General features: G+C 34.3%; 1 protein-coding gene across 1 annotated transcript in view; it reads left to right on the top strand.

The window, feature by feature from the left end:
* The window catches only part of LOC128991896 (O-acyltransferase like protein-like), a 67,505-nt gene that overhangs the window by 32,177 nt on the left and 21,861 nt on the right, over positions 1 to 13,467 (top strand). Inside the window, exons 2-3 of the mRNA XM_054415167.1 lie at positions 10,464 to 10,636; positions 12,429 to 12,613. Of these exons, the coding sequence (XP_054271142.1) occupies positions 10,464 to 10,636; positions 12,429 to 12,613 (358 nt within the window). The remainder of the gene's footprint in view (positions 1 to 10,463; positions 10,637 to 12,428; positions 12,614 to 13,467) is intronic.

Genomic DNA, 13,467 nt, shown 5'->3' on the forward strand with positions numbered 1-13,467 from the left:
ACAGATTAGACTAATAAACAGACTAATAATAAGTGGTTTTATTGATGAGGAATATTAATACATCAAAAAGGGCCTCATTAATGGCACAAGGCTTCATGTGATCAGAATGGTTAACAACTTAATAGAATGTAAAGTCTTAACTGGAACAAGTGATTGGGGACATATCTTGATTTCAAGGATAAAAATTTACCCGTCTGAAACAAACTTACCTTTTAAAATGGAAAGATGCTAATTTCTGTTATCTTTGGCATTTGCAGCATGGTTCCACCCAGACCAATTTCAATCATGAGCAACTATATTATATGTTGTTTTAAGTAAGGTTACATCTTTTAATAGGATACGCATATTCGTTACGGAAAACTCTGACCAGGGTAATCTTCCTGAAGGTAACTTTAAGATTAAAATCGTAGTATTCATGGAAGTGCTTTTGTGATAAAAATATTGTTTTTTAGTGTTTATTTTTTAAAGTGTGTTTTCTTCAAGCAGCATTTTTATGACCCTCAAAATATGCTACATAGGCCTATTGGTTTGATATGATAAAATGTTTTGTTAAATTTGTTTTAAAGATTTTTAAAAAATAACTACCCTATAACCTTGCTCGCTGCCTATAACATACTTGAACTTGAACACTTATTAATTTACTAAATATAATACACATACAGCTAGAAAATGACTGGACTGCTTCCCTTCTACGGCTTTATTATTACTGTATTTAATTTTCGACGTCGAGTCAATATATAACACGATGAAATGTTTTTCTAAATTTATATGTTATTTTGCGGGGCATTGAGCCGCACGGGTTCACTAGTATTTCTCAATTCTTACAGTTTGACATCACAAAAATACGAAACCTTTTCAAGTGAATTAAGCATGTTATGACATAACAACTAAACGCGTTTCCTATCTGCTATGAATTCCTCAGATGTGTCACCGATTAAGAAACCACGACCAGAATCCGATTAGTAAATAAAATTAGGCTAGACATCGATTAGGGTGTCAACAGGAAAAGCAACGGTGGCCCGGAAGTAAGCAGGTTACACGTTGCAATCAGCTGATCACAACAGTGACATGTCAGTAGCAGTAGAGTGACAAATGACGTCATAGCCAGCTGACTAATGGATCTGTGAGTTGTCAAGACTCTGTACGTATCTGTAACGTTGCGCAAATGTTATACAATACACGTTCTCTGCGATATTTTGACGGATTTATTTTGTTTCCCTAGCTTACTCAGCTTGTAAAATTTGTATTGAACGAAAAACCTTGGTTATGACAAATCTTATGGTGTACTGAAATGAAATAGACAACCTAATGATAATTTTATTACCGTATCCTAAGTGGTTTTAGGGATCACCTTCGTATGAGAAGTTTGCTGGTTCGATTAACATTCATTCAAATGATACTAGTGTTTATTCCTTTCATACTTGGGTTTGGTTTGTAACGTCAAAATTAACAGTAAAAAGTCATGTTATTTTTAAAAGTAACAAATTACGCCATGACAGCTAGATGGTGAAGGTCAGGGCTTATGTTCATTTTTTGTATTTGACGAGTAGAATAAGCTGTTAAAATTAATGCATTTAATAGAGACTCGCTCTGTACAGTGAAAATTAATTAGTGAATGATGAGTGTTGAATGGGTTGTATTACAGATTCGTTACCAACGAAAGCTTGTTCTTTATACAGAGATTTTTATCAGCCCAACGAACAAGGACAGATCTTGGTCCAGCAAAAAGATTTGTACTTTTATCAGGATTGAACCAACGACCTTCTGACTAGATTAGCCATGTATCTACTCGGCTATACTGCACTTCACTCAAGCCTTCTCAATGGCATCTCCTCACTTGTGCTCATTCACCACGGCTTGTGGTACATTGTGATATTTTCTCCAGACTCACTGACCCGCTTGTAGACTCACGAAGTGCGTCAGACTGTAAGAGTGCGTGATGATCACGTAACCCACTGACTTCCTGTAGCGACCGGGACCTTTACAACGTTACGCCACGGCCATCCTCCGTTACGTAAAGAAATTCGCCGCCTCTTCCACAAATCCGAGAATGCGCAATTGAAAGAGTCTCGCGCGATAGATCTCATGAGGCCTCAAAGGAAAGGAGGCTACAATAATGCTGTGATAGTGACTCCGTTTTGTAATGTGGATGTAATGAAATTTTAATGTTAGCTGGATTAGTTTTTGTGGTTCGAAACTGGACCCAGCTGTTCTTGATCATTGGGCTTTGAATATTGATCCTGACTAATGAAACAGCTGATCTTAGTTACAGATCATCACACTCCATTCTACACTCACTAGTGTACATGTTGCTCGAAATCGAGCAATTGCAAAGAAGTACAGGAGTTATTTACAAACAAATGACTTGTTTAAAAACTAATAACAGTCATAATTTCCCATGATTTTAAAAGAGTCGACTAAAAGATTATTAACTGATGGAAATACTCACAATTTACATACCAGTCCTATTCCAGTTTAAAGGGTTAATTTTTAACTATCAAACTGCTCATTGACGGGGAAAGGTAAGCTTACAATTTAAGTCAACATAAAAAAGCTGTCAGCTTTTATAATGTACCGTACCTAAGTTATTTAGCCAATTTGTAGACAATAAGGTGTAGGCTACTTTAAACTCTACAGAACAGAGTTAGGCAAAAACTGGCAGAGCTCTAAAATTGTGTTATTTATCATAGGCATACTCATATGCCAAATTCTTAAAATAAAAATTTAATAATTAATAACTTATATCATTAAACACAAACCATCATCCAAAACTATACACATTTTTAATTCAACATAGATAATTATTTACACATTACTGTTTACAATTAACATATGTTCTTCTTCTCACTTTTAATTTTTGCTTGCAATGGGAAAATCGGTTTCATAATCATTGAAATAGATTCATAATAAATAATCTACAGTATCATCAAGTTTAAGATTAAATAAACCTACCACATAGTTGTTTTATTTTTTTTTTTGGATCAGCTGTCTGAAATTGTGAAATAGGCATTTGACAGTTCTGGTTGTTTACTTTTAAATGTCAAAGCAAATGTAAATATTGTGAATTTTCTCATGCTTCCATGGAGACCAATTATTAATATTTTATTTCTGACAACAGCTGGAGTTTCAAAACAATGTTTGTTTCCCATGTTAATCTTATGGAGAAATACGAAACTTTAAAGGGCCCCAGGGCCTCACTCTCTAATTATTTATCTAAAAAGAAAGTTTCCTGCACAACTTCACGTTACGCTCTTTTCAATGACACCTAAAACGTGTTAATCGGTTCAGTAGTTTCAGAGGAGTAATTGTCACAAAAATCCTGCTTGCGTATTAAATAAGTACTAGTGGTCGTCCTGTGGTCGAAACTCGACCAAAAATAATTAATGTACAGACTTCTCTATTTTCTCCCCACACTGTAAATAACACATGTGATTTGAATTTCTTCCATTTGTTTTGATTTTCTGTTTACATTTTGTTGTTATTTCGTCACCATCATGGCAACCCATATGCTCCATGTTAATTTTTTAAAGTTTTCAAATTAATTTTTTGTGCTTATTTGTTAGCCTATTTTAATTTTTAGAGGCATTCTGCACATCTACAGGAAAATATCTTTCCAACAGTATGCGTAGATTTTCTCTGCGATGCACACGACCTGAGAAAAAAGGTTTTAAAGAAACATGCTTGCCTATTAATATATAGATAGATAGATAGATTCTTCGCTGATATTTGGGTTAAAATTCGCACACATAGGTGGCGTCCCCATCTCAATGATTAGTAATCGTGCATTCAATTAAAAAATTGGAACACAATTACTTCCCTAACTAAATCACAGAGAAGGTGTTTAAATCCACCAATATGTGTGTATATTCAAATTTGTCCAGCCCTAGCGACGAGAAAATGTCAAGTCTATGATACATCGTCAACATAATGCGTGGTTTATAGTGGTTACATTATAGAGCTTAGAGCGAGGAGCTTTAGTCGTAAAGCCCCGGGTTCAAATTCTGTTTATCACCAATAGCAGTTCTTAACTATGTGATGAAGCTTTGACCCTTTGGTTTGAAGCCTACTTATCAGCTTATCTAGAAAACTAAAAACATAGGTCCCTAAGGATATAACTTTCCCTATATTTGAAGAAAATCCCTTGAACGCCCAGCTTCTAGCTACCCAAAAAGCATCGACGTAACTTTAGAGATAATAAGATTTTTTGAAATTGTAACTTTAAACACCAAATATGATTTGTTGGACTTGTACATAAACACTATGATTAGATAAGCCTAAGAAGTTGGGAAGACAACATGGAGATCTTAGAATGATTTTTACTAATACGACTTTTATGTGACTTAAGGTATAACCCCTACCTTCATCTCAAACTGTTCTTAAACTCTATAAATATGGAATATTTGCCTAATTACAAGTCCTACCAGCAAATCTAGACAGCACATTGTTATTTCATTATCTATCCTAAGGATACGATTAGGAACACAAGGAATTTGGAGAAAATTTTACATTGATGGAGAGTCATTTTGTAGGATATTTAACTTGGTAAACCGAAATGTCCTTCAGGATAATCGAGATTTAATTATCTTGTGCCAATAACAAACTCATCATAAAGATATTTAGAGTCCTTTTAGACGCTAATTATTTGTTTGCATAAGATCCACTTCCTTCTGAAGCAAAGTTGTAGAAAATCTATATAAATAACATTGAACTTTCAGCTGTGAATTACAACTTGGGTAGATTGATTTATTTTATTTTATAGAAGCTGAATTGCAGATTGCAGGTAGTCAAAGTGAGGCTCAAAGAGAGTTTTTGTTTCGGATTCAGGTTCAAGATAAATAAAAGGACATCACAATAATTTATCATGTATACAGATGACACACAATTTCTACAACCGTCGGCTACTCAATGAAGTAATGCTTTTTACCTACTTTAATCTAGTAGCCGACTTAGGGCTTTAATTCATGCCTTGTCAAAGATGCAATTACACAATATTGTATAATATATGTAGTTACGAGAAATTTTATTTCTCAGACTATCATAATCATACTTTCATTTACATGGTTTATATTATTAGTTGTCTTAGAGTTAGTTTGTTTCCAATCTGTAAATGCAATTTACAAGTATGCTCTGTTTTAAAAAGAGGCAATCCTAACTAATCTTTTTCTTAATTTTGAGAATTAATTTGGCAGTACAAGTTTGATAATTTAAAACGTGCATTCCACATTTTCAAACTATTATCGTGATTTTCATTAACTCTGGTTGAACAGCTAAGCTCACCAATAGTCAAAACTCTAAATTACAGAGAAACTAATTCTTGGTTCCATCTTCTGAGGCTATATACCAAGTCTCTAAGAGATACAAAAATAAACAGATCGTACCGGCGACTACTTTCCTACTCTACCAAGAACTGGTTCAAGTTTGAGTTGATTAGTCATGTGTCGTGTAACGGAAGTAGACTTGCTATGGAATGTACAGTATGTGAACCGTGAACCGGTTACTGACTATTAACAACCTGTCTACTGGATACTATACTTATTTATATAGGCCTATACATAACAGCTCGAGGTATCCCATATCGTTGGCAAATAAGAGAAGTCAAAAGGAACTACCAAGAAAGGCTTTTAACCAGTGTCAGCGAACATTTTAAATTTATTTCCCTACGGCATATGAACGTAAACATTGCAACAAAACCTTCTAGGTTAGTTTTAATCGTTTCTTTGAGTCCCCTACCTTCAGTTAAGAAAACCTATTTCTTCACTCGCATTGGTTTTTACTGGAGTAAAATAAACTTAAATTTCATGTGTTAATGTCAATGAGTTTATTATAACTAGAGGAACGGCCGCCGTGCTAGAGGTCGTCCAGTGGTCGAAAACTCGACCAAAATATGTAATGTACAGACTTCTCTATTTCACCCCACGCTGTAAATAAAACATGTGATTGGAATTCTTCTTCCATTGGTTTTGATTTTCTGTTTATATATCGTTGTTATTTCGTCACCCATCTATCTATATATTAATAGGCAAGCATGTTTCTTTAAAACCTTTTTTCTCAGCTCGTGTGCATCGCAGGGAAAATCTATGCATACTGTTAGAAGGGTATTTTCCTGCAGATGTGCAGAATACCTTTATAAATTAGAATAGGCACAAAACACAGGCACAAAAAAATGGATTTAAAATAATAAAAAAATTAGCATGGTTCTTATGGGTTGCCATGCTGGTTACGAAATAACAACGAAATATAAACAGAAAACCAAAACAAATGGAAGAAATTCCTGACACATGTTTTATTTACAGCGTGGGGTGAAAATAGAGATGTCTGCACATTACATATTTTTGGTCGAGTTTCGACCACTGGACCTCTAGTTCTAATTATAAGGCTCATGTTATTTTTTAATTTTAAATTAATTTTTTTTCTTATTTTGGAGACAATTTAATTTATAAAGGGATTCTGCACATCTACAGGAAAATATCTTTCTATGCCAATCGTGGAATTTGCCATTTCTTGGTTTTTAGGTCATAGCGTTCTAAAACAAAATAGTAATTGAAATATTTTTACATTTCCCTGTAGGGAAATAAATTTCAAACATTTTGTATATCTTGAATTTCAAATAAAGAATTTTTGGTTCATGCAGCAAAGTTTTACTTTCAAAATTTAAAAACTAATGTTTATATTTTCTTTGCCTAATGCCATAGGTACTGTTCTAAATATTTATGCTGTTGCCATTTTCAAATTCTTCATTTCATTGCGAACAATTCAAGTACTCGGCTCAATAGGTTTGCTCTATTGGTTTAGTTTATATGAATTTTCGAAAATATGACTGCAAACTCGCTAAAATGCCTTGCCACTACAGAGTTCGCCCATTGATTGGCAGTTAAAGGATAAACGGATAATAGGATTCAGTTAACGGAAAATCCATGTTGTTTTGCAGGGTTTATTGATAGGGCTTAAGTATAACGTGGGGATATCAACATCCCCTCCTAACAAACGAACATAATCAAATAAATGACTTAACATGTTGATGTTGATATCCATGCATCAAGTAACTTTACTCTAATCACAAGGTACTGCCGTTTCGAACCAGATCCAAGCTATATGATCATCGGATAATTCATGAGGTTTCACTGAATATAACCTATGTGTAACAGTTACAGTGCATTTCTCATGATAAAGTTCAGCACTTTGGTTAGGGCTACTAACATAAACAAAAAATATAACATTAACATGTTTTTAGCGAATTTCCCATATAGGGAATAAGCTATTACCGTAGGTCTCATGGTAAGACCTAGACCCGGGACTGATTTACTTTTTTGTTTTGAGGTCCCCAGAGGCCAAAAATACCATCCGTTCAAATTCACACATATATATATATATTTATATATGTGTCCGTTAGCGCGATAACTCAACCAAAATTGATCCGATTTTGATGAAATTTGGTACAAACGTGTAAACCTACATTTATTCCAACGAGTTCGCGAACCAGCTTAATCGGACCATGGGATCAGGGGTTTATGGGGGGTTTTATGGGGTAAAAATGGGTTTTTCTCATTTTTGACCCTAAAAACTTTAAATTTCTAAATTTCTCTCTAGACCATTTTGAAGAGCTTAAAAAAACAAATAATTTAGTATATTGAAGTTTTTTTGAATGTTCATTGACTACGGAGAAAAATAAAAAAAATTGTAAATTTAAAATTCTCATGTTATTCTTATGGAGAATAAATAAACTGTTCTAGTTTGCTTGTTTATGGATATATTTTAATTAAATTTGGCAATTTGGCTTATTTCATACTAAGCTATCAATATTTCAATTGAAAAAAACACACCTCAACATCTTCCCCGTAGCAGCAAACCTAACTACTCACTAAAATTAATGTTATTTAAATAGGAAATAAATCTGAAAATGTATAGGGAATATTTTAGTAGAAATCAAGCCGGGTAAATGGAAATTCGCTTAGTATGCAGGTTTGCTGCGACGGGGGTATTTATAATCCTAAAGCCTTTTAGGTTCAAATAGCAACCAAATTCCGTTATTCTGGAGAAGTCAAGTGTTCCCAGTTAATGGTACAGTCGGGACAGTAATGTGTCGAAAGTTTGAGAAGACAAGGAGCTTCTAAATTTACTTCTAAATAAATTTATAGTTTTTATTTAGACGCCACCTTCTTGATGACACAGGTATGGATAAGGAGAGACTTTCGGCGTCCAAGTTAGCGGATATTAGAAAACTACCAATTTACTATTACAACTACACTTAAGGATACATAATGACGTATGCTATTATCAGTTGATGGGTAGGAAGTTACTGATTAGAGATATTACGAGAATGATTTAGAGTCAATCCAATCTCGTAAGTACCTATCACAAAACCTGCATACCTACTCAGCTAAAGATATGTGATTGGTTTTGTTAACACTAACGGTTCTATGTAATATTCATGTAACTGCAGTCTAGCACGTTTGAACATGCAAAACACGCTAAATTCACAGAGGTGCAAATTCTGGAGTTGCTAATAGGTAAACATCGTTTAGACCAACGCGGCTGGCAAGGTGTTAACATTAGGTACCAGCACCGCGTATATCACTTCCTGAATAGGCCAATGTATTGGGTACACTTGTAAAAATACAGTTAGAGTTCGTAATAATCAAACTGATTACAATGAGCTTTAGGGCTAATATTCTTCGGGGACGGCCAGCAAAAAATTATACAAAATAGTTTTACACAGCAATACGGTGTAAATTAAATCTTTATTCCTCAATCAATCAACTAATATACGTTTTGAGTTTCCTTTTACAGCTTAATATTTAACGTACACTAATTGGGGTTTGCAAATAATTAGTACACCTTAAACTACTTTTCTGTGCGTCGCGTGTCATTTTTGTCTATGGTCGGGTTTAAAGACAGTGTAAAATCGTTAAGTTGAGGAATGAGTCAGAAGTTAGTGGTGATTTCAGTGATTAGATAGGTCAAACGGCTGATATAATGCCTGACTGATAAGCACAAAGCGTTACACTGGACTATAATGTAATACTTTTCAAATTTATAGATATCAAAGATTATTAATGGACAGTTTTGTTGCAATAAAACAATATTATACAAGGTATTATTCAAAGTGACAATTTAAAAGTTAATTGACAAAAAAAATAATAAGCTACGTTAACGGAGTTTAGTGATTCGTTGGTATCCGATATATTAACGGAAAATCGAAATCAGTAAAACAGCAAAATATTGATTTATTCTAGAGTGAAAAAATCAATTCCTCAGCTTTTTACAAACCCTACTGAATGATTTGAAAATTGAATGAGTGAGTATCTCTTTGAACATTAACGTTACAATACTTATTGTAAAAACAACATTGAAACGTTTTGGTTGGGTTCCGAAAAGGAGGGACATCCAAAATAGTGTGTCTCTAAGCAAAGCGGCAACGCCTGCTTGGAGTTGCTGGCAATCTAGCTACTGCATCAAACTTGCCTATTCGCGGATTGGAGGCGTCAGGTTGATTAGATCTCTAGTTTTATTGAAACCATCGATGTATATCGATGGCTGTAACATGTTTTTATACATTTATTTTATACAATAATTTGTCCTCGTAGCCTTTTGGCTTACTTAAAAGTTAGTTGGCGTTTTAGTAAAGTTAGAATCAGTAATTTACAACGGTGCACTCTTTAGTGGCTCAATTGAGCTAAGTTTATTTTTACTTTTACCCCATATATTTGGAGAAAGTATTGTTTTCGTAAAAATTTTCGAGTTTAAGTGGATATATCCGTTTTGAGCCCCCATGGAATATCTCTAGCCATTTTTACAATTTTGATTTTTAATGGTGATTTTTCCATTATAGGCCCCCTAACCTATAAAATACTGGGAAAATCGTATTTTCTCGAAAATGGCCTGATTGATTTTGATAAAACTTAAGTATGTTATAGTCCTTTAATTTTTGAACGAAAAATTTAACTCCCATTGTTGTAAAAATTATGGTCTAAAAGTTATTGTAACTAATGTTATTTTCCCAATAAAAAAACCATAAAATAACGGAAAATCAGATTTTTGAAAAAGCAGGTTTTGATTACAATTTTTATACAGTATTATTGTCCTTATAGTTGTGAAGAAAATTGTGCAACCCCCCATTGCTGTAAAAATTACTGTTCAAAAATTATCGCAACTTTTTAAATTTTACCTTTAAAATATCTTAGTTGCACTTATGATAAAGGTTGTTGACAAGCTTGTGGGAGAAAGAAAGAATGTGTCAGATTGCTGATACCGTTTATTTTTATTCAAGCTACAAAATTGAATCGGGAAATATAATATTTAGTTCTATCTTTGACTATCAATACAACTTCTGTAGCCTATCCAATAGTCAATGGTTCTATCTATAGTCACTGTATTCTGCTTTGTGTTGTGATTACAGTTTTACCGTAACTTTATCACACCTGTCCTAGTTATTCTAGTCAAACAATTGTTGTTCTCTGTTGCAGTGAGTGATGCGAGTGGAAGATATGGAGGCAGTTTTCTCTGGGGTAACACCTACTGGTTGGGCTCAGCCACCCTATGTCATCAGATTAGTGATATGGCTGCTAAACCTCCGTTTCCGCTCGGGTTTTATGTTCTACGCACACACATCGTACTTGACGTCAGAATCACACCTCAGGTATGCACAATTTTTGTACATATTTGTCCCCACAGTATAATTGTGGGTGATAGCTTTGACTAAGGTATCCAATAAACAATGGTGATAGTAGTGAAGGATCGATTGGTCGACAGTTATCAATATTATTGATTATGCTCTAAAATTCTGAACTTTATCAGCTGGTCTTTAACAGTCACCGCTAAGATAATCCATTGTTCCTCCAATTACATTTTGTCTTTGTAGATTTTGTCCTGAAATAGATTTAAAATATTCACTGACCTTTTACTGTAAAGCATTTTTGCAACATCAGATTATCACTACAATTGGGGATTATTCCGGAATTTTAGAAATTATTTTGGGATTGTAGGTATTTCCGATAAAACCAATGTTTTTTTCAATCTCTCCTGGTAAAATCACTGACATACAAAACGTCAGAGTCAGTGGTAGATTAGTAAACACCTAAATTCTTTCAAATCACACAAAATTGTGTACCATGGTGAATTGTCAAAAATTGTCATCATCGTCAGCAGTATGGTTTGGTAGGGTTATCCCATCATAGCTTTTAGTGGGTAAGAATCCTTGTAGACAACTGTTTGGGGGTATCCATAAAAATTCATTGAAAGTTTCTACCTGTAGAAAAACATGAACAGATGACGAGTAGCGTGACAACAAAATGGGCAAAATCTAAATAGAAATTTGAAGCAAATCGAAGTGTTACGCTCCATTCACACTATACAACCCCTCACTCCACCCATTCATTGACACTTCAGTGGAAAGTGTTAAAAGAATTGTTTGATGAACTTTACAACAAATTGAAAAGTAATCTACAAAGACATACCACGATGTTCAGGATTTTTATTCAACCAATTGAAATGCTTGTTGTGACTTATAACTTATATGTAAGGTATAACTAAACTAATAACTAAGCAATTAAACTGTAAAAACAAAATATCTCAAAACTATACGAAACAAACTGCACTCGGGGAGGGCTCCTGGACGACTAAACAACCGTGTTGTGTGAAAGGGGCCATATGGTCAATCAGCTGTAGACACGATTATTACTCGTATAGGAGTCGATACCTCCCGTGGTCTCCTACATGCTGGTGAAAATCGTACACAATTGGTAATCATATCTATAAGTATAAAAGAGGATGTTTGTATATTTGTTTGGCAGTGATATATTTAGACACCGCTGAACCGATTGCCACGAAACTTGGTACACGTGTAGAATGTCATGGAATAGGTTTATACACCATCAATTTTGCGATCCGTCCAATCGGCTCCGCCCCAGTGGCTCTAGAGTTTCCCATGTTAACCTTATGAGAAATGGAATTAATGAATCTTAACAGCTGTTTCAATTAAACAAGTTGGTTCTGTTCTATGATGTTCAATAGCATTAAAGTTACAAGGATTACCAACAGGAGGGTGCAGCACTATTATTTCTTTTACATTTATGACAACAGCTAATTTGCAACCAAAAGGTGAGTGAGCGTAGCAAACGAGCTCCAACCTAAAGGTGAGTGAGCGTAGCGAACGAACTTCAACCAGGACGTGATTGAGCCATGCGAACGAGATCATCTTGAAAATTAAGAAGTTGAACGGGGCAAAGCCCGCGGGTTACAGCTAGTAATGTATAAAAGGGGTCATAGGCTCCAATGGTTGACTACAAATATGATTAATAATCGTACAAGCGAAATTGTATAGTGTGAAAGGAGCGTTACTGTTGTCAAATTACCTCATAAAATAGTGAATGATAATTTTTAATGCTTAGATGTGTATAATTCTCTAAGACATTGGTAATTTTTGTCCTTAGGCAAGGTCCCAGCTGATGGGAGTGTGTCTCCCCAGGTCATGTGACTCAACTGATGTCTCCCATGTTGTGGAACTGTCGGCTCGCTCGGCTCGGCTCGGCTCACAAAGGAATGTTGAGGTAGAAGCAATCAAGTCCCCTCAAACTGAGTACATCATGAGTGACGACCCTATCTTTGTGATGATTGTGTAAGTGATTTGTACATAAAACTAGTGTTAATACTGTAAAAGCATGTAGTCGTATGTTATTTTGTACCAGAGATGATGAGGGCTTAGGTCACATATGTTAACCTCCTGTAATAAAAGCTCTACATCGTTGTTTTACAGAGAAGGAAAATAAAAGTTTCACAACTTCTCAAGATGAGGAATTTGTCTCTGTCTTAAGGTGAAAACAGAAATACAACATAAATAGAGTACTAATTTAGTGTTTTTGGTTCCTCTCATATTCCTCTCCATCTGAAGAAGGAGGGTCAGATTTCAGATTGTGCATTGTTGTAGTTGTAAATTATTGTTTGTTTAATCAGTGATTTAAATATTCAATTCAATTGAAAAAGGAATTTATTTAAAAAAAGATACTCATTTACAGTCAGACATACCGGTACCATGCACATCATATCTTTTTGATCTTACAGTTAGATTAACAACTTAGATTTACAATTAAAAATCGTAATTTAAATTTACGATCTTTAATTTAAGATTGGATTTAAACAATTACTGTAGCCAGGTGTACGATCTGAACCTAGTATGTAATAATAATCCAGTATGTTATAATGTCAAATTAATTAGTTCTTCCCAAAAGCCAATGCTCGTGTGAGATAATCACAAATTATACTTATAATAAAAGCAACAAAGAACGGAAAAAGTAGAAATAGAAAGCTATCTGAAAATTTAGAGTCAATCGACTGATACACAACAGAGTCCAAAACATAACAACTGGTTATGTACTAATGTAAGAGTTCTTCAGACAGTAAGTCAAATACTTTCTCAAGTAAGCTAGCTGAACCCTATCCCCTTCCAAAAAATCTTATACTTGACAGATTGTA

This window comes from Macrosteles quadrilineatus, unplaced genomic scaffold (assembly GCF_028750875.1).
Source record: "Macrosteles quadrilineatus isolate MER2022 unplaced genomic scaffold, UCM_ALF_1.0 Scaffold_4__1_contigs__length_99947679, whole genome shotgun sequence".
NCBI lineage: Eukaryota > Metazoa > Arthropoda > Insecta > Hemiptera > Cicadellidae > Macrosteles > Macrosteles quadrilineatus.